At 58.2% G+C, this 20,875-nt stretch overlaps 2 protein-coding genes across 4 annotated transcripts in view; one reads left to right on the forward strand and one right to left on the reverse strand.

Moving 5' to 3' along the window:
• Nucleotides 1–12,983, reverse strand: part of VIPAS39 (VPS33B interacting protein, apical-basolateral polarity regulator, spe-39 homolog) — a 23,511-nt gene extending 10,528 nt beyond the window's left edge. For 2 of the 3 annotated variants that reach the window (XR_003757039.1, XM_029058795.1), the window contains exons 1-9: nucleotides 12,799–12,983; nucleotides 6,577–6,669; nucleotides 5,819–5,918; nucleotides 3,055–3,201; nucleotides 2,678–2,716; nucleotides 2,185–2,249; nucleotides 1,333–1,389; nucleotides 891–983; nucleotides 298–331 (exon numbers count right to left, since the gene is read on the reverse strand). Coding sequence is in view for 2 of the 3 variants with exons in the window: in XM_029058795.1 (XP_028914628.1) it covers nucleotides 298–331; nucleotides 891–983; nucleotides 1,333–1,389; nucleotides 2,185–2,249; nucleotides 2,678–2,716; nucleotides 3,055–3,201; nucleotides 5,819–5,918; nucleotides 6,577–6,669; nucleotides 12,799–12,969 (799 nt within the window). In the remaining variant the exon portion in view is untranslated. Of the gene's footprint in view, nucleotides 1–297; nucleotides 332–890; nucleotides 984–1,332; nucleotides 1,390–2,184; nucleotides 2,250–2,677; nucleotides 2,717–3,054; nucleotides 3,202–5,818; nucleotides 5,919–6,576; nucleotides 6,670–10,739; nucleotides 10,816–12,798 lie in introns of those variants that run through there. The other variant, XM_029058807.1, reaches the window with a different exon arrangement.
• AHSA1 (activator of HSP90 ATPase activity 1) lies at nucleotides 11,200–20,156 on the forward strand. Its single transcript, XM_029058833.1, has 9 exons — nucleotides 11,200–11,400; nucleotides 12,983–13,173; nucleotides 15,631–15,713; nucleotides 15,912–16,029; nucleotides 17,432–17,520; nucleotides 18,259–18,387; nucleotides 18,885–18,986; nucleotides 19,433–19,484; nucleotides 19,785–20,156. Exons 1-9 carry the CDS (start codon nucleotides 11,321–11,323, stop codon nucleotides 19,955–19,957), a joined length of 1,017 nt encoding a protein of 338 aa, XP_028914666.1. The 5' UTR covers nucleotides 11,200–11,320; the 3' UTR covers nucleotides 19,958–20,156.
• The last annotated feature ends 719 nt before the right edge of the window (nucleotides 20,157–20,875 follow it).

Below are 20,875 nucleotides of genomic sequence, written 5' to 3' on the forward strand. Positions count from 1 at the left end.
AATTTATCCCTTTGGGGGAGGACTCTGGTCCTCCAAATCCTTAGCCCAGCTTCCCGCCTGCGGCCTGCTTTAAAAAAAAAAAAAAAAGACCCATTACCCACAGGCCCAATGTACTGCCTTTGGACATTTGCCTCCCAGTGCTCCCAAATGGACCCACCCAAAACCACTTTCAAGCATGCCTTAACTGCCTCTTCTCACCCTGCTTCAGCCTCTGACCCACACCGGTCTCATGAGGCTGACGAGTGCCAAGCCACCTTACAAGTGGAGGCCCCACTGATCTGTCCTGGCCATGCTCACCTTTGCTCAGTGTCCTCTTGAGGAAGATCAGAACCTGCCAAGAGAAGACTGAAATTTGATCACTGTAGCCAGACGAAGCCTGCACTCTTCCCTCGGCCATGTTAATGTTGGCAGTGCTTCCGGGTTGGCATTCCCTCTCTCCTTTCTTCCTTCCTTCTCTCCCTCCCTCCCTTCTCAAGGGCAGAGATCGGGAGCTGAGCACCGGCTCCTCACTTGTAGAACCACCTTCCGCAACAACCTCCTGCTTAACTCTCCAGGTTCCAGGAGATGGGGCGAGGGGGCAAGGAAACGCTTCAGAACACTGAAGCTGTTTCAGCAGCAGATGCCTCTGCCATTTCCAGAGAAGAAACCCGGGTCAGCTTGTAGCCACTCTGACTGAGGTACCTACTGGGGGGGTGGGCAAGGGCCTCAGAGAAGCTATCTGCCCATTCCCCTTGAAGAACCTAAAGTGGGGGTAGGGGGTGTGGGGAGAACAGCTGCAGCCAAGAGCCCCTGCCAGACTCCCTGCTCAAGGCATTGAGCCAGACTGAGAAGGCCCAGGGGACTGTACCAACTGGCCATCTGCTCCCAACCCCGAGGGCCCAGGAGCTCACAGCGGTTATGACGTTCCCATCGTGGATAGCCACTGCTTCATCCAGGAGGTGCAGCTTGTCCTGCAGGGAGCGGAATCTCTCCAGCGAGCAGATCTGTGGGGCAGAGAGCCAAGAGATACCGTTCTCCGGACAACAGGACACAACTTTGGGAACTGGTGCTATCCTCAACTCCTCTCTCTCATTCAAGCCACATATTCAATCTTTCATTAAACCCTGTCATTTCAACCTCCACAGCATCGCTAAAATCCACCCTTTCCCCTCCATCCAGACTCAGCACGGGGAGAACAACAGTCCTGCAGCTGCTCCCAGAGAGGGAGCCGAGACCAGGGAAGTGGAACGACCCGTAAATAGAGGGGAGCTGATGCGGGATGGAGAGGAAGCCCTTCCCCACATCCCATCCCAACATCTCTCTCCCAGATAAGCACGACAGCCCAGCCCTTACCTTGCCCCTCTGCAAGCGCCGGACTGTGTCACTGGGGCTCCAGTCATTGCTGAAATCCTGAAATGCGTACAACTCGTTAAAGTCAGAAGTGGGCTTGTCGGGCCACGGGGAGGTGGCCTCCCTCCCCAGCAAACCAGCTGTCAGTCAGTCCAGTCCACAGTCCATGGCCTGGCTAGTGGGTCTCGAATGTGCCTGGCCAAGTCGGGTTGGCCCCAAACTAAACCCTCTTAGGTTCAGCCAGGGGCTTACTAGGTGCCCAGTCAAGTACTAAGCATGAGGGTAGATACAAGAGAATCACATCAGATAGAGTCCCTGACCAACACTGGGCTCACAGTCTCAGTGGGAGGGAGAACATGTACTGAATCCCCATTTTACAAAACAGGAGACTGAGGCCCGGGAAGTTGCATGATTTGCCCAAGGTCCCACAGCATGCAGGTGGCAGAGCCGTGGTCAGAGCCTGGGTTCTCTCTTTCCTAGGCTGCCTGTGCTCTTTCCTAAGTGCCCCGGAGCTGTGCAGCTGGGCTGGGCAAACACTTCTAATCCCAGCAACTTATGGGGACGATCGCATTTCCAAACCACACGTGAACGTACCCCCTGCATCCCCATCCGGTACTGAGGCCAAGACCCGATGAGTGTGGGCCCACAGGCCCCAGGCTTCCATTCAGGCTTGAAGGTTAGGATTTCAGCCCGGGCAGAGCTGTAAGAGGGACCTACTCCAGTGTCGTCCCTCCGTCCAAGTTGTGCTCTCTCTCCCCACCGACGGAGCTCCCAAAGGCTCGGCCTCCCCCAAGCCCCATCGATTATTCCGCCTCCACCCGCCGTGCGGAAACAGAGCCACCGGAAGCCACCCACCTTGTATTCTCCCTTGGGTCGCCGCAGCTCCGGAGCATAGCTCTTGGCGGTTTGGTCCGAGAGGGCTAGGGGAGGACCGGCAGATGGATGGACAGTTCACGGGTGCAAACCCTCCAGGACCTGCCGCTCACCTTCACCATTCTGGGGGGACCGCATCGCTCTCACGGCTTCGCTGGTGACGGCGCCCCAGGCCCGAGGGGCTGGAGCCACCTCAATCGGGCCCCCATCCAAAGGAAGCTTCTTCTGGAGACTTACTCCTGCCCCCACCCAGGCAGGAATCGGAATGTCCACCAGCCAACTACCCCGGCTAAAGCCTCTGGACCCTTGCCCCTCCTTTGCTTGACGCCGGTGTGGCAGAGGGCCGCTCTGCGGAGGCGGACCTAGTCAATAAATAACTCCAGGAGACATTGCTTGTCCACACCCCCACCTCCCGACCCCGGCAGCTTGGATACGAAGCACCCTCCGGAGCACGCACAGCCGAGAAGGCACTTACCATCTGAAAGGGATGGGAAACTCCCAAGTCTGCTTCTTCCTAGAGGAAAAACATTTGTGAGGGAGAGGCTCACGGCTCCGACCACCGCACACAGATCGGGGCGGCGGAGGCGTCCGGACCGGAGATGCTTCTGACCCCACTGTCGGCTCTAGCCAACCCTACCCATCAACCCCCGTTAGAGACGCCCTTCTGTGGCTCAATCGTGCCCATTCGGAGCACAGTTCCACCCACCGCCTCAAAGGGACAAAAGGCTACCGAGAGAACCTTGGTTTCCCCAGTCTTTTTCCTGACCATTTTGCTTCCCACTAAGGTGCAGGGGAGTGCTGGCCTGCCCCTGCTCCGAGGGGAAGGTCGATACCCCTCCCTCTGGCTTTTACCTTTGAAGATGCTGCTCAAAGAGTAGGAGGAGGGGGGCTTGGCCAGCGGAGGATAAGCAGAGAAGCTGTTGCGGCCCCTCTGCTGCTCACGGCCCTCAGTGGCTGTCCCGCTCCCGGAGGCTGTCTCTTTAATGGACCAGGAGATGCCTGTGTGAAGGAAGGTCCCAGAAGGCCAGCTCAAAGGCCTCGTCCATGATCAACGCCCTGCCACATCCCGCCCAATTTGGCTCTCCTGACCTTGGGCCCAACCTGGCAGATGATCCCGCTTCCGCCAACCATGAGAGCACGGGCAACGCCTCGGGAGGTGTGAGGTTCCCTTGGGCAACCCTGTCCCTGGCTCCTCCTCCTCCACCTCAAGGAGAGGCCTTCTCTTGGAGGAGAGGTCTCAGGTCTGAATCCAGCTCCCTCCCTGCCAGGCCAAGCGGGGAGACTAGCTAACGTGGCTTGCCCAGAGGGGTAGGCGGGTGGGTCATGGCTAGGGATGTGACCCTATTTTGCCCTTCTCAGGAGGAAATGTGACACTTGCTTTCAAGGGCTGCACCCTCTACTTGGCCTCTAACTCCATCCCCTCTCTCCTCCCATAAAGCAACCGAGCCTACTTTTCTTTGCTCCCTGACCACCACCTTCAACTGCTCACTCTGCTGGCTCCTTTCCCTCTGCCTTCAAACAAGCTCCCGCCTCTCCTATACTTAAAAAAGACTTATAGATTCCACTGTGCCATCCGGGCACCGCCCCATCTTCTTGCTCCCACTCCCTCCCAATCTCCTCATATGGGTCATGTATGCCCTCTGTTTCCACGTTCTCTACATCTCCCTTCTTGTCTCTTTAAATTCTGATCTCTGTCTTCTTCCTTGAGACCACCCTCACCAAAGTCTCCGGGGACTTCCTCCTTGCCACAGCTGATGGATTCTACTTTATCCCCATCCTCCTCCATCCCTCAGCTGTTTTGGACTCTGGGGGCGGCTCCCTACCCCTGGAAACACTAGCCAATCTTGGTTTCACTGCCAAAGTTCTCTCTGGCTTCTTCTCTGACCTTCTCAGACTCCTACCTAATGGCAGCTGTCCCCTGAGGCTCCGATATGGGTCCCCTTCTAGTCTCACTTTATCTTCCTTCCCTTGGGGGAGCTCACTCACTCCCATGGTTTTAATTGCCAGCTCTAGGAGGCTAACCCCCAAATCTACCTTGCTAACCCCAACTACTCACCACCACTATAATTTCACGTTTGCTTTGGCCTTCAGGACATCGCTCCAGAGATGTCCTGCCAATACACCGCAAGCTAAATATCCCTAAAACGTAATTCCTCATCCTTTTTCCCAAATCTTCTCCTCCAATCCACTTTGATCTGAGCACTTACCTTATCCCGCCTTGATTTACTGCATCAGCCTCCTTGCTGACCTCCCTGCCACCTGTCTCTCCCCACTCCAGTCCGTACTTCACTCTGCTGCCCGGATCATTTTTCTACAAAAATGTTCAGTCCACGTTTCCCCACTTCTCAAGAACTTCCAGTAGTTGCCCATCCACCTCCACATCAAACAGAAACTCCTTATCGTCGGCTTCGAAGCACTCAGTCACTGTGCCCCCTTCTACCTCACCTCGCTGCTCTCCTACTAACAACCCAGCCAGCGCACTCTGCTCCTCTAAGGCCAACTTGCTCACTGTACCTCCATCTTGTCTATCTCTCTGCCGACCTCTCGCCCATGTCCTGTCTTCAGCCTGGATTGCCATCCCTCTTCATATCCACCAGATGATTCCCCCCCGCCGCCCACCTTCAAAGCCTTATTGAAGGCACATCTCCTCCAAGAGGTCTTCCCTGACTAAGCCCTCATTTCCTCTTCTCCCATTCCCTCTGCATTGCCCTTGCCCTTGGATTTATACCCATCATTCACCCGTCCCTTGGCCCCACAGAACTTTATGTACACAGCCATTATTTATTCATTTATTTATATTCATGCCTGTCTCCCCGCCTAGACGGTAAACTTGCTGTGAGCAGGGAATGTGCCTACCAACTCTTATATTGTAATCTCCCAAGCGCTTAGTACAGTGTTCTACACACAGTAAGCACTCAACGAATGCACTTTAAGGCATTCCATCCTCTAGACTGTAAGCTCGTTGTGGGCAGGGAATGTGTCTATCAACTCTGTTGTATTGCACTCTCCCGTGCTCTGCATGCAGTAAGCACTTAATAAATACGATTAATAGGTTGATTCCATCAGCTCTCTCCCCACTCTGGGCCCATTCTCTTCAATCGATGGCTAGTTTGCACACTTCATTCCCCTCAGCCAACCTACTCACTGTGCCTCACTCTTTCCTCCTCTTTCCAGAACCTGCTCCCACCCTCCCTCCCCCTTCATATCTGCATGACCGCAGCCCTTCTGAAATTGCGTCTCCTCCTGGAAGCCTTCCCCCATTAATTTCTCTTCTCCCCAAGTTTTACCCCAACTACCACGTCAGATACACTGCAACACCTACACACTCAGCCACTCCCAACCACCCCCAGCATTTCAGGCCATATCAACCTATGCACCCTATTACTTAAGCACACGCTCATGTATATACAAATATATATATATATACACACACACATATATCTCCACTTCTCCATCTTTCTCCCATCTCTCCGCCTGATGGCAGGGAGTACGACTACTCCTTGTACTGTACTCTCCCACGTGCTTAGTACAGTGCTCTGTGCGCACACACACAAACACACATTAGGGTCTGGGCCAATGCGACTGATTTTGCCCGCCTTGAAGATGATCTACTTACTCCCCACGGGATCCCCGCTCCAGCTGACCTTCTCCAGGTCATCATCATCGTCATCCACAAAGTCCCGCAGGCTGTTCACCGCTCGCTTCGACTCCTTCAGCTGCGGGCAAAGATACGGCTGGGGACCCGGGCCGCCGAGAAGGTCGAGGGGCCGACGGAGTGAGAAGCCCCAGCTGACTTACCCCCGCCTGGGCCCCAAACCCTACTTCGCTACGGCATCTACCCACAAACGCCAAACGCCAGCGGTTCCAAAGCCCCAGGGTCGTTGGCTGTGGGCAAGGAGGTTTTAGAGAGAGGGAAGGCTCAGGTTTCAGAGGGTGGCCGGGTTCTCGGCCCAGCTCTGCTTCTGCGAGGCCTCGGCCCAATGCGTAGGCCCTCCGTGGCGTGGCTTGGTCAAGTCCCGACGACCCGTGGCTGCCTCGGCAGAGCCGACAGGGTGCTGCGACAAACTGTCACAGGTGTGCGTGCGGGGTGGGGGGGTGGGAGGGAGAGGGATGGCTCAAGGCCTCTGAGCTGGCCTTCAATGTGGGGTTCATCAGCACGTGACTCCCCAGGGTTACAGGAGATCGGGGCGCGCTGGCTGGCTGGGCGAGGATGAATGAGGCTGGGCCAAGGAAGTGGATGAAGACAAGGTCCCGAGTGTCTCCCAGCTGGAGCCAGACCCCATCCCCCTCAGCTTGAGAATGAGGTGCTTTTGGGAGGCTGGGGGTGCCCGCAGTTCTCTCCGCTCTGTCCCGCGCCTCGTTCCTTGGGCTTACCTGAGAGAGCTCATCATCCTCATCATCAAACGTGAAGGCCTTGAACTTGGAGCTCTGCCAGTACTCCTCCTCGTCAACCTTCATCCGGTTCATCTGCGGGAGCGGAAGGGAAACGGAAGAACTCAGTGGCTCCCGGGTCCCCCCCCCCAGTCTTCTATCCTTGGGCCGCACAAGCTCAGAGAAGCCGGTGGCAGAAAGGGGGTCTGTGGACAGCGGCGCATGAAAAGTCATTCCAAGATTTGCTAAAAATCACCAGACTATTGGTTCCTCAGCAAAAATGCACTACGGCCTTGCCGACCAAAGTGCTGCCTCTTCTTTAACAAATCCCCATTGGGATTATTTCCTTTTAAGCCCCTCTACACCACAAGCTCATCGGATACTTAGAATCACCCCCAAATACTTAGTAGTGGGCCTGGCACACAGTAAGCGCCTAAAACCATTAAATAAAAATACTGGGGTGATGATGTAGGCGGAGGGTGAAGGACGATTTCGGAGAGGGCACTGCTAATCTCACCCCCGCCGCCCACATCCACGGAGAGAAAGCTTTCCTCTAAACACAAACGGAGCTGCCGCTACTAGGCAGACGGCGGCGATTCCTGGAAATCGCAACCTCCTCCAAGAAGCCTTCCCTGACCAGCCTCTCCTTTCCCCACCCAATCCACCTTCCCTTCTGCACAGCCTATGCACTTGGGTCTGGACCTTTTAAGCGCTTTGAAACTAAACCCACTCCCTTAACCCTTATATACATATCCTTTGGTTCTGCTGCTCTGCTGTTTAGCTGAGATTTATTTCAATGCCGGCCTCTTCCAGTGGAATAAGCACACTCTTTGAGAGCAAGGATCACAACTACCAATTCTACTGTACTAACCCAAGTGCTTAGTACAGTGCTCTGCACACAATAAACAGTCAATAGATAAAGACCACTGATTGATTCAACAGACCAAATATCTAACTGCTCTCCTCTGTTCTCTCCCCGTCCCTCCAGGCTCATCTCTCCTCCTGCCTTCAGGACATCTCCACTGGATGTCTGCTCGCCACCTAAAACTCAACATGTCCAAGATGGAGCTCCTTGTCTTCCCTCCCAAACCCTGTCCTCACCCTGACTTCCCCGTCACCCCGGACGGCACGACCCTCCTTCCCGTCTCACAGGCCCGCAACCTTGATATCATCCTCGACTCGGCTCTCTCATTCACCCCACGCATCCAGTCCGTCACCAACACCCGCCGGTCTCGCCTTCACAACATTGGCAAGATCCACCCTTTCCTCTCCATCCAAACTTCTACCTTGCTGGTACAGGCTCTCATCATATCCCGACTGGATGACTGTGTCAGCTTCCTCTCTGATCTCCCTTCCTCCCGTCTCTCCCCGCTCCACTCTATTCTTTGTTCCGCTGCCCGGATCATCTTTCTACAGAAGCGCTCTGGGCATGTCACTCCCCTCCTCAAAAACCTCCAGTGGTTGCCTATCAACCTTAGCACGAAACAAACACTCCTCACTCTTGGCTTCAAAGCTCTCCATCCCCTTGCCCCCTCCTCCCTCACTTCCCTTCTCTGTTTCTACTGCCCACCCCGTCCACTCCGCCGCTCACCTCCTCACGGTGCCATACTTAGTACGGTCTCTGGCACATAGTAAGCACTCAAATGCCACAAAAGAAAAAAAAAAGAAATTGACATCATAGCCGCGAGTGTGGAGGTCACGGAGGGGAAGACAGGTTAAATATAAGAGACGGGCAGATGAAGAAGGAGGGCAACATAGAGAGAGAGCCAAATCTACAGACCAAATAATAAAGGCACAATTGCTCTTCCTCATCCCCAAACTCCAGGCTGCCCCAGGAAGCCGTTTTAAATCGTGGCCGGGGAGATGAAGACAGATCTTGGCAAGCCGAACCTTTTAGATGCTGGGATTGGTGAGCAAAGGTGGGACTGCCACGTTCAGGCCCGCCCCATCCCCATTTAACCGTAGCTTGAGGATGAGGCTTCAGCTGGGAGAGAAGCAAGCAGGAGAGCAGCGGTGTGGCCTACTGGAAAGAGCGCGGGCCTGGGAGTCAAGGGACCTGGGCTCCAATTGCTTCCTGTGTGACCTTGGGCAAATCACTTAACTTCTCTGTGCCTCAATTTCCTCCACAGTACAATCGGCAGAGCTCAATGAGTTCCACTTCCTCAACTCTACAAAGGTACAATCCTATTCCCTCCTTCTTAAACTGCGAGAGCGCTGTGTGGGGCAGGGACTGTGTCCGACCCGATAAACTTCTATCATCTCCCCCAGCACTTGGTGCCTGACCCATAGGAAGAGCTTAACGAATAGCATTAAAAAAAGGGGAGGGGGGATGTGTGTCAGCCTTTTCCTCTCCATCCAAACTGCTACCAGGCTGATTGGAGCAGCGTGGCTCAGTGGTGAGAGCTTGGGCTTCGGAGTCAGAGGTCATGGGTTCGACTCCTGGCTCTGCCACTTGTCAGCTGTGTGACTGTGGGCAAAATCACTTAACTTCTCTGTGCCTCAGTTACCTCATCTGTAAAATGGGGATTAACTGTGAGCCTCTCGTGGGACAACCTGATGACCCTGTATCTACCCCAGCGCTTAGAACAGTGCTCTGCACATAGGAAGCACTTAACAAATACCAACATTATTATTATCCCAGTAGTCACTCTATCCCACCTTGATTACGGCACTGACCTCCTCATTGACCTCTCTGGTCTCTTCCCAGTCCCTTCCATACTTCACTCTGCTTCCCGGGTCATTTTTCTTAAAAGTACAGTCCACCCCTACTGTCCACCTTCGAAGCCTTAGGAAGAGCCATCTCCTCCAAGAGGCCCTCCCCGGTGAGACCTTCCCTGCCCCGCCGCCCTCGCACTTGCATCTGTGACCTTTGCACACCTGACAGCCATCCGGTCGTATTGACGGAGCGCCTACCGGGTGCAGGGCCCTGCACTAAACTCTCGGGAGAGGACAACCTACCGATAAAACTGACCCACTCACCACCCCCCCTCGGCCGCCTGGCAGTGGCGGGGGGGGGGGGTCCACATGGCTCAGTGGAAAGAGCCTGGGCTTTGGAGTCGGAGGTCACGGGTTCGACTGCCGGCTCTGCCACTTGTCAGCTGGGTGACTCTGGGCAAGTCACTTCACTCCTCTGTGCCTCAGTTACCTCATCTGTAAAATGGGGATTAACTGTGAGCCTCACGTGGGAAAACCTGATTACCCTGTATCTACCCCAGTGCTTAGAACAGTGCTCTGAACATAGTAAGCACTTAACAAATACCAACATTATTATTAATCTGTAGAGAAGTAGCATGGCTCAGTGGAAAGAGCCCGGGCTGGGGAGTCGGAGGTTATGGGTCCTAATCCTGGCCCCACTGCTTGTCAGCCGTGTGACCTTGGGCAAGTCACGTCCCTTCTCTGGGCCTCATTCGTTCCTATTTATTGAGCGCTTGCTATGGGCAGCTAGCATATCTGCTATGCTGTGCTCTGCTCTGTGCAGAGCACTGTCCTAAGCGCTTGGAACGGACAATTCGGCAACAGAGAGTGAGAGAGAGAGAGAGACCATCCCCGCCCAATGACCTCATCTGTAAAATGGGGATGAAGACTGTGAGCCTCCCATGGGGCAACCTGATCACCTTGTATCTCCCCCACCGCTTAGCACAGTGCTCTGTACAGAGTAAGCGCTTAACAAATATCAACATTAGTATTATTATTATTCTCTGGGCCTCAGTCCCCTCATCTGTCAAACGGGGATGAAGACTGGGAGCCTCCCATGGGACCACCCGATCACCCTGTATCTCCCCCACCGCTTAGCACAGTGCTCTGCACATAGTAAACGCTTAACAAATATCAACATTAGTATTATTATTATTCTCTGGGCCTCAGTTCCCTCATCTGTCAAACGGGGATGAAGCCTGGGAGCCTCCCATGGGACCACCCGATGACCCTGTCTCTCCCCCAGCGCTTAGAACGGTGCTCTGCACAGAGTAAGCGCTTAACAAATCCCAACATTATTCTTCTCCTCCGGGCCTCAGTTCCCTCATCTGTCAAATGGGGATGAAGCCTGGGAGCCTCCCGTGGGGCCACCCGATGACCCTGTCTCTCCCCCAGCGCTTAGAACGGCGCTCTGCACATAAGTAGGCGCTTAACAAATACCCCCATCATTATTATTAATGTAGTCCGATTACCGTCTGTCTCCGGCTGTAAAGGGTCGGGTCCTCGGGCGGCGAGAAAGTAGTCGACGTTCAGTAAATGGGCCGGATGGGTGGGGGCGGGGGGGGAGGGAGGGAGCGCACTGACCTCGCCGGAGGAGGAGGAGGCGGCGGCGGGGCCCGGGAGGAGGCGGCGCCAGGCAGGCCGGGTCTTGTAGTCTTCTGGGCCCCTCCTCTTCCGCCCGGCGCCCGCGGGAGGACGGGCCTCCGGACTACAAGTCCCGGCGGGCCTAGCGCGCCACCCCGGGCCGGGCGGAACGACGGGTCCCGGCGGGGCCCCCGCTGACCTCCGACCTCCGCCGCGGAGGGCTGCGCGTCGCCGGCCTCCCCGACCGGGCCCGGCCGGAGCCTGTCGGTTAGGACGGTCCGGAGGGACGGAAGTGGGCGGCGGGCCGGGCCGGGGCGGGGCGGGGCGGCCGAGGGGAAGGGAAGAGAAGGGAAGGGAAGGGAAGGGAAGGGAAAGGCAAGGGCAAGGCAAGGCAGGGAGAGGCGCCCGCGCCCTTCTAGTAGATTCCAGGCGCTGCGCTGCCGGGCGTCGCGGCCCGGACGGGGACCCGATGGCCAAGTGGGGCGAGGGCGACCCGCGCTGGATCGTGGAGGAGAGGGCCGACGCCACCAACGTCAACAACTGGCACTGGTGAGAGCGGCGCCGACCCGGACCCGGACCCGGACCCGGACCCGGACGGGGAGGAGGAGGAGGAGGACGGGGTTGTGCTCGCCCGGCCCGGCCCGGCCCCGCCACCACGTGCCGCCCGCCCGCCCCCCGGGGCCCCTCCCCGGCCGCGTGGGCCCCGCATCCCTGTCTCCGTCTCGCAGGGCCGAGCGGGGCCCGGGCCCACCCGTCTCATCCCCGAGGGTCCGCACCCCCCGCACCCCCGCACCCCCGCACCCCCGCACCCCGGCCCGGCCGGCGAGGATGAAGATGAAGAGGGAGGGGCGGCCCAAGGGGAGAGCCGCAGGACCCGGAAAAGTGGGCGCACACACCCATCGCCCTCCTTACACACACACACATACACACACACCCATCACCCCCCCTCCTTATGCACACCCATCACCCCCCTTCCTTACACACACACCCATCACCCCCCTTCCTTACACACACACACACCCCCATCACCCCCCCTTCCTTACACACACACACACCCCCATCACCCCCCTTCCTTACACACACACCCTCCATCACCCCCCTTCCTTACACACACACACACCCATCACACCCCCCCTTCCTTACACACACACCCATCACACCCCCCCTTACACACACCCATCACACCCCCCCTTCCTTACACACACACCCACACACAAAACCCATCACCCCCCCACACACACCCACATCACATCCCCATTATTACACACACACACATCATGCCTCCCTCCTTACACACACATCACACCCCACTTCCTTACACACACACACACACACACATCACAATCCCTCCTTACACACACACACACACACACACATCACAATCCCTCCTTACACACACACACACCACACCCCCCCTTCCTTACACACACACATACATCACCCCCCCCCTTCCTTACACACACCCCCACACACAAAACCCATCACCTCTCCCCCCCACACCCACATCACGCCTCCTTCCTTACACACACACATCATGCCTCCCTCCTTACACACACACACATCACAATCCCTCCTTACACACACACACCACACCCCCCCCTTCCTTACACACACATACATCACACCCCCTTCCTTACACACACACACCACACCCCCATTCTTACAACGCCCCCAATCGCATCCCCTTCCGCACACCGAGGCCCCGGGAATCGGCCGAGAGAGGAGCTGCACCCATCGCCCTGGGAGTGCATTTCTTCAAATTAAAATTCTGGATGGTTCCGGCCCCGGGCCCCCAGATGGGGGCTAAAGCGGCCGCCCGGGGTCGTCCAGGATGACGGGACACACTGCATTCGGGATGGCGGCCGGCCCATTATTGACGTGTCCTTCTCCCCCTCGCCACCCTCACGTCACTGGCATACCCCAACCGGAGAGCTGAGCGCCACTGACCGGTAACGGTGGTGGACGGCCGCTCCGGCTGGAAGGAGATGTGGGCTCGAACTCTGCCCTCCACCTGCCCGTGGGACCCTGGGCCGGTCGTCTGATCCTCCCGTAGCCTCGGTTCCCACCCTTGCCCCCGAAGAGCGAGGCTTTCAGGGGACCCCCGGCCCACGGTTCCATCTTCTCTTGGCAGGACGGAGAGGGATGCTTCAAACTGGTCGACGGACAAGCTGAAAGCCCTGCTCCTGGCCGTGCGGGTGCAGGACGAGGAGGGCGTCTGCGAGGTGACGGAGGTGAGCAAGCTGGATGGAGAGGCTTCCATCAACAACCGTAAAGGCAAGCTCATCTTCTTCTACGAGTGGAACATCAAACTGAACTGGCTCGGTGAGTAGGACCGTGGCTCTCGGAGCTCGGATGAGCCCGCGCTCCTCCTCCGGTCGGGCGCCGCGGCCGACAACCTCCGTCTGGTGCACGGGAGATGAAACTTTAGAGTGGCTGAGGAGCCGCTGCCCTCCCCGTGTGGCGCCTGACTTCATCATGTCTTGCCATGCTGGGTTGGCATCACTGCCCCTCAGAAGCTGCTAGGAGGAAAGGGGAGGGCGGGGAGGAGGGATTAGCTGGTCCTGGCAGAGGGTGTTCTGGCTCCATCCCCACCCTCCCTCCCCGACGAGGCTGAGGCTGACATCTCCAGGGCCGGTGGGGTTCCGGCATGGGGCAGAACACCGCCCCCCCCCCCCCCCCCCCCCCCCCCGCCTGTGACGACAGCTCCGTGTGGCAGTGCGGCCCACGTCTGGGGGGGTTCCTGGGGCTGTGCAGAGTCAGGGGGACGACAGGGACGACAAGACCCATTCCTGCCCACCCACAGCCCTTCCCCGTCCCGACTCCGAGAGCTCCCGAGTGTGGGAATCTCCAGGTTGGACGGGGATGCCCCACCGCCCCCGGCAGCAATGGTAGAGGCAGAGCCCGGTGCAGCTGTGGGCAGGGTGGCGACCCTGCCCGTTGTGGAGTGTTTGGTGGTGCCCCCGTCCCCTGAGAGCCTCCGCTGGCTCCAAGGATAAATAGCCAGGTGCTGTTGACCCTTGCTCCTGGGGCTGGGGGAGAGGCCCGGTCTAGTTGCTTGGACTTCTTTGAAGCGGGTCTCGGCTTGAGACAGAGAAAAATGCAAGCAAAGGGAATGTGTAAAAATCAATCTGGTATTTATTGAGTGCTTTCTGTGGGCCGGGCACTGTACCGAGTGCGTCGGAGACTACGGTGCAGTTTCTTGGAGCTCACGGTCTAGCAGAGGAGTCAGACAGGAAAATAAATGGTGATAATGATAATGATACTCGTTAAGCGCTTGCTGTGCGTCGGGCACCGTTCCGAGGGCTGGGGTAGATTCAAGTTCATCGATTTGGACAGAATCCCTCTGTCCTCTGAGAATGCCCAGCATCCTTTGAGGCCCAGAGAAGTGCAATGACTTGCCCAAGGTCACAGCAGACAGGTGGTGGGGCCGGGATTAGAGGCCGATTCTCGGGCCCTTGCTCCTTCCTCTGGGCCACGCTGCTTCTCTTACAAGAATAACAGCAGAGTATAAAGCTGGGTGTAGAAGTGTTGTGGGGGTGGCGGGGAGCACTTAAGTCTCTGGGGGTGGGCATCGAGTGCGAGGCAGTTGGCAGGGAAGGCACCCCGAGTTCTTCTGTCCATCGAGCCAGTGACTTCCGAGCAGGTCCCTGAGATCGATCGGGCCCCTCTGGTTGTGGGGGAGCTAGCGTTGGAGAAATCCAGAGGTGAAGCGGATTTCTTTCCCTCAGAGCCAGAGCCGCCTCTCGGAGAATTCCGAAGCTCCGATTTTGTCGAGGAGTCTTTGGCCTCCACTCGTCAGTCCCTCCACAGTTCGTTTTCCAAGAAACCTGTGAGGGTCCAAAATTGAGAGTGGTGGAGCACTGGACCCTGTCAGAAAGCAGCATGGCCCTGTGGATAGAAGTGGGCCTCGGAGCCCCAAGTACCCGACTTCTCGGCTCTGCCGTTCGTCTGCCTTCTGACCCTGGGCAAGTCACTTCACTTCTCTGGGCCTCCATTTCCTTGTCTGTGAAATGGGGATTGAGACCGTGAGTCCCACGTGGACAGGGCCTGGGTCCAACTCAATTAGCTGGTGTCTACAGGACCTGGCACGTCCTGAGTGCTTAACGAATTCCATTCAAAAAAGAAAAAAAAGGAAAAAACGGGGCCACGATTGTCACCACATTGACTCAGTTCAGTTGCAGGCCTCTGCCCGCCTGCCGCCGTTTCATCGGGTATCTCGTCTCGCCTGGAGTCTCTCAGCTTTGATTGGACGCCGTCACCACGGAGCAGACGAGTGTCTTTGAGTGTGCTTGGGGTCCCACCCAGAGGGGCGACAGTGGAGTGAGATTCCCGAGGTCCAAGAAAGGGCGTTGGCAAGCCCAGCCCGGGGTCTCATGTCATCACTCTGCCTGCTAGTAATAAAAGGGGAGAGGGGAAAGATGATGACACCCTTAGCTTATTCTAAGTGGTTCCGCAGTAGGTCCTTCAGGGTTTTCCTTACTCTTGTCTCGGCTCTCCTAGAGCTCAGGCGCGGAACGTTTCTTCCCCAGATACTTTCAGTAGGCCCGGTGTCGCTTCTGTGGGGCAGAGTCTGACCCTTCTGTTGGTTGGCGGGGCCGAGCCGTTGGTCCCAGTTGTCTTCTGGGTCTCTCAGCTGGTTCCGGGAGACGGCCGGAGCGAGCGAGCTGCCGAGGGGCCCGGGCAGGGGAGAGCAGGAGAAGGACGGGGCAGGCAGGGGAGGAGATGGAGGAGGGCCAGACGGGGATGCGCTAAGCAGAGGCTCATGGTTATCGTCCGCAGGCACGTCCAAGTCGGGAGTGAAATACAAGGGGCACGTGGAGATCCCCAACCTGTCCGACGAAAATGACGTGGACGAAGTGGAGGTACGTGCGACCCGGTCTCCGTTCTCTCTCGGGGCTTCAGACTTGCGCGACTGCCACCCCCCGGCCCCCGAAACCCCTCCGCGGGCCTGGCTCTGCCTGGGGGAGGGACCGTCGGGAATGCCTCCTCTCGCCGTCCCCCGTCACCTGCTCAGTTGTCAGGCCCACCCAGCGGCAAGCCTCCTCCGGTTTCTCCCTCAGATCAGCGTGAGCCTCGCCAAAGATGAGCCCGACACGACCCTCGTGGCCATAATGAAACGGGAAGGTGTGAAGAAGATCCGCGATGCGGTCGGAACTTACATCGGCACCCTCAAAACAGGTACGTGCGACCCGGGACGCTGCTCCCCGGGCTTCTGCCGCACCTGTCAAAGGGGGGAGCCGCCTTTGACAGAACTAGGGCCTTGGGGGCCCTCGGTTCAACTAGAGGAATCACCCGAAGAATTAATCTCCACCAGTGGTACCCAACTAGGGCAAGCCCGCCGCTCTCTTTGGCGCTCGCCCCGTGGAGGGATCCCGTACCGGGAAAGGAAGGATGGAACGGTTGGGGTGGCTGGGGACCCAGCCCGTCCGGCCCCCGGCCTTGGTCTCTGGAGCAGCAGGGCGGTGCAGCAGTTGAACCACGTCAGAAAGTAGTGCCCAGAGCTACTTGATCGGTGAACTACTCTGCCAATCTTGTGACTTCCCAGTCCCCCTCAGGCTGGACATCACTGCCCAGAATGGGACTCGTTACTGGGGGGGAGGATTCGGGACATGGAGAGGAGAGCGAGAGGCCCTTTGGAGGCCCTTTAGAGAAGCAGCGTGGCGCAGTGGAAAGAGCACGGGCTTTGGAGTCAGGGCTCAAGAGTTCGAATCCCAGCTCTGCCACTTGTCTGCTGTGTGACTGTGGGCAAGTCACTTAACTACTCTGTGCCTCAGTTCCCTCATCTGTAAAATGGGGATTAAGACTGTGAGCCCCACGTGGGACAACCTGATTCCCCTATGTCTACCCCAGCGCTTAGAACAGTGCTTGGCACATAGTAAGCGCTTAACAAATACCAACATTATTATTATTATTATTGGATGGTCCATCCTTAAACGTTAGAAAGGACCAACGTTAAGGAGTTCCTCCGAGGCGGCCTCCCGAGATAGAAAGGTAGTGATAGTGATAGATATTTATTAAAGGCTTATTGCATGCAGGGCCCAGGACTAAGCGATTACACGGGGGATGATCAGGTACTATGGTCCCTGGCTTTCCGCTCCAGTCTAAAAATGAGACAGAGATGGGTTCGGTGACAGACACCGGGGGAGTGAGGGGGGAGGAGATCGAGTGGTCTAAATCCCAAAGTAGAGGCCAGTGAGTCCAGCGGTAAAGGGAGCCCGTAAGGGGTCGGGGTGCAGCCTCCCCTCCGCCAAGGTGATGGACCGTCGGTTCCCACCCAAAGCTAGAAAACGCAGAGGGGCTGCCTCGCCTTAAACCGACATCGGCCTTCTTCCAGTTACCGGGCGTCAGCGAGGCTGCTCTTCCCCTGGCACCGTCGGCCACTGGCCTCCAACAGCCCGGTGGTTTGCTCACTCTCTCCCCTTCGTCCCCAACTGTACTAAAACTCGACGGCCGTCCGGCATCTCACAGTCGCCCCTTCGGTGGGGTTAAGATACATCCGTTTTTGGTTCGTGAGAGAAGGTCGCGTCCTGTGTTGACAGCGAAGACGTAACCCCTTGGGGGTGGGATTTTGTCTTGGCAGAGTTCACCCAGGGCATGATCTTACCTACAGTGAACGGCGACGCCAACGAACCAGCCCCGCAGCCCGCACCAAAAGCCGAGGAGCCGAAAGTAAGTGGGACGTGGGGTGGCGAAGCTCAGGGAGGGCCCGGTGCGGGCAGTTTCCTCCGGCTTCCCGCTGAACGGCTACAGAGGCCCGGAGGGGGCATGCCGCCTCACTCATGCACGTGCACGTCCGAAGCAGCTGGCGCTCGCACCCAAGTCAGCCTCATACCTCCGAACCGGGCTTCCCGGCAGCTCGGGCGCCTGCCTGTGTCGCAGGCCGGGGGCGGGAGGGTCTCCTCCCGTAGAGGGACTTGGGGGCGTGTCACATTATTTCTGGCTGTCTGCCGGCGGAGGCCCTGCCCAGGGAGACGTGTCAGTTCGGGTTCCCAAGCGAGAGGCCCCAACGCAAGATGCTGGCGGGGGGATTCAAAGACTCTGTGCTGACACCAGGCTGATTCTAGTCGGGCCTGTCCTTTCTTATATGACATCCATCCCCTTTTACAGGTGGGCCTGTGGCAACTAGCCGGGCTTGGGAGAGGAACCGTGGCGGCTGTGCTCAAAAGAAGCTGGGAGCCCTGGGAATTCCGTCTTCCTCTAGAGCCCCACCCCGCCCTGCCCATTGATCTAAACCCCAATTCCTCCTCCTGGGCCCAGAACTTTCCTCTGGCTCCAGTCTCCTCGGGAGGGAGACCGACCCGTACTCCTGCTTGGGAGAGAGAGGCTCCGGCCACGTGAACCCAATGTGGACTCTGACCACGAAGTCTCTTGGCTGGAACTTTCACCTTTAGCCCCATTTTCCCACAGGCCAAGACCGGCACATCGGCAAACCAGTCCAAATCTGTCGGCGTCAAAATTCCCACCTGTAAGATCAGCCTGAAGGACTCATTCTTGACATCTCCCGAAGAACTCTACAGAGTGTTTCTTACCCAGGAGGTAAGGATGGACTGAAGCCGAGAACCGGTCAGGGTCCGTGGCGCCTAGAGCCGTGGGTGTTGCCGGCGGGGAGCGCGGCACTTGAGAGAAGCCTAGCCCACGGAGGTCTTTTTAGCTGGGACCTCGCTGGACAGAAGGGAAAAGCCTCCACCATTAGGATGAAGTGGAGCGCCTGGTGGACGTGGCTCAAGTGCACCTTAAATCCCACCTCGTTCCCCACCCTTCAGCGATCATGGTGATGAAGTTTGGCCATTTTTCCCACGTGCTAATGAATCACTTGCCCTGGTACGGTGGGTGCCAAGTCAGGTGACAGCAGTGGCCCAGAGTGGCATGGAAGGCCGGGCACATGCTCTGCTGGGCAAGGCTGACTTGCTGCGGGACCAAATGGGAGGGGCCGGGCCTCCGTGATTGCAGGAGCCGCGTCTGGGAAAGTCGAGGCCCGGTGCCGGGGTCTGTTGGTTGGGGTGGCCTCGATCCCCCTTCTCTGTACCCTGCAGATGGTACAGGCCTTTACCCACGCTCCCGCCACTCTGGAAGCGGACAAGGGCGGCAAGTTCCACTTACTGGACGGCAATGTCAGCGGAGAATTCATAGAGCTGGTGAGTGGCTCCTGGCCCTGGCCGGGTCTCCCTTTCCTCCCTCCCCTCCTGACCCCCTGCCTCAGGGCTTGCCTCCAGCCGGCGGCTGGAAACGCAGCCCGATTCTTCGTCCCGTGGCCCTGTCCCTTGAACCCCGTCCCTTGAGCGGGCCACCGACGCTCTGATCCAATAAAGTTAGGGGGCTGGAGCTGGGTGCTGGGCTGACGACACCCCCGCGCCTCTCAAATTTCTCTCGGGTCCCATGGTGCAGATAATGGGTTGTATTGGTGAAATCCCCACCAAACTCTGCCCGGTCAGGTGGGCACCATGCACGTCTATCTGCTGCCTGCAAGTCGGCCTCTCCTGCTCACTTTGTGGCCCAGCAGGCCCCTGAAGGAAGAGGAGGGGGGAGGCTCACCCGGACAGAGAAGGGGGTCTCTTCACAGCTTCATGTTCTGCCTGTCCAGGTACCTGAGAAACACATCACCATGAAGTGGAGGTTCAAATCCTGGCCCGAGGGTAAGTTAGCTGGCCGAACCCCAGTGCAACTGCCGCCGAGCACCATGGGGGCTCGGTCTAGAAGAAGAGCGCCGTAGTCCCGGTGGCAGGGCCTTCTCCGGGAGGTGGGGGGGGGGGGGGGGGGCTCTCCTGAACGAATCTGTCCCCTCTCCCCCTCCCTGCAGGGTTGAACTGGTCACTGCTGCTGGGGGCCTGAGGGCATCCCGTGAGCGCAGGGGGAGGGGAAGGCCAGAGGCCGCGGGGCGGGGCGGCGCTCTCACTCACCTGCGGGCTCCTCACCCTCCTTGGGCCTCCCCCCAGGGCACTTTGCCACCATCACCTTGACGTTCATCGACAAAGATGGCGAGACGGAGGTGCGGATGGAGGGCAAGGGCGTGCCGGCTCCCGAGGAGGAGCGGACGCGGCAGGGCTGGCAGCGGTACTACTTCGAGGGCATCAAACAGACCTTTGGCTACGGCGCGCGCTTGTTCTAGTCCCCGGCGCGCGTGCTTGTGGCCCCTTTGTTTCCTCAGCCCCACGGCTGGGATGAGCAGGATGGCACGACCGTGGGCCCCCGGGCCCTGGCCTCCCCCACACTCAACGAGGGTTTGTGCATGCTTTCTGCTGGGCGGGATCAAATGCCGCCATCTCTTTTACCTGTACATACGCTAAATAAACTGAAATGAAAAAGGAGCTGGTGGCAGTGCGTGCTTGGGGAGCGGGGGGCAGAGCGGCACTTGGGCACCGCTGCCACGACAGCCTGATTCTCGGGTGCAGGGGAGAGGTATCGGCTCCCCGGCCGCAGCCCTATTGGAGCCGAACGGGCAGGGCCCTTTCCGAGAAGTGGTGCCGCCCCAGCCAGCTCCCGCTTCGGGAGGGCTTCATGCAACCGGGACAGGGTGCCATGTGTGGCCCGGCGGGTGCCCCCAGACTTTCCGTTCCTAGCTCATGTGAGTAATGGGGCCGGGAAGGCCTGCCCCGCTGCCCGCCCAAGGCTCCGGGGTCTGAGCTGCAGGAAGTCCAGCCAAGCGTTGGCCCGACTGTCCTTGCCAGGTATGGGGGGGTGGGAGAGGCACCCGCAGGCCCCGAGGAATGCCACTTGCCCCTTCCCGTGCCTAAGGTGGGGGGTGGGGAGACAGGACCCATCTTCCCCTCGCCCCAAGAGTCTAGAGGCAGTCGGGTCATCTGTACGAGCTGGGACGACCCCTGCTTGGGGCATCCCCAGAAAGGGGAAGGGCAGAAGAGGTTCCTCCTGGCCCACTGAGGACTGTGATCTGTGGCTTCTCCCTGCTCTGGAGCGGTAAGAACACTCGCCTCTTGTTCTCAAATCACCCACTCTGAGCCGAGGGACACGTGTATCGGGGCCCTGCTACCCGCCCACTTTCCACCTCTTGTAGCTACAACTGCTCCCT

Source organism: Ornithorhynchus anatinus, chromosome 1 (assembly GCF_004115215.2).
Source record: "Ornithorhynchus anatinus isolate Pmale09 chromosome 1, mOrnAna1.pri.v4, whole genome shotgun sequence".
NCBI lineage: Eukaryota > Metazoa > Chordata > Mammalia > Monotremata > Ornithorhynchidae > Ornithorhynchus > Ornithorhynchus anatinus.

Coding starts and splice junctions, on each gene's coding strand:
- AHSA1 (XM_029058833.1), top strand. CDS start 11,321: ATGGCCAAGTGGGGCGAGGGCGACCCGCGCTGGATCGTGGAGGAGAGG. Junction 18,987..19,432: donor GCGGAGAATTCATAGAGCTG/GTGAGTGGCTCC, acceptor CTGCCTGTCCAG/GTACCTGAGAAACACATCAC. Junction 19,485..19,784: donor GTTCAAATCCTGGCCCGAGG/GTAAGTTAGCTG, acceptor GCCTCCCCCCAG/GGCACTTTGCCACCATCACC.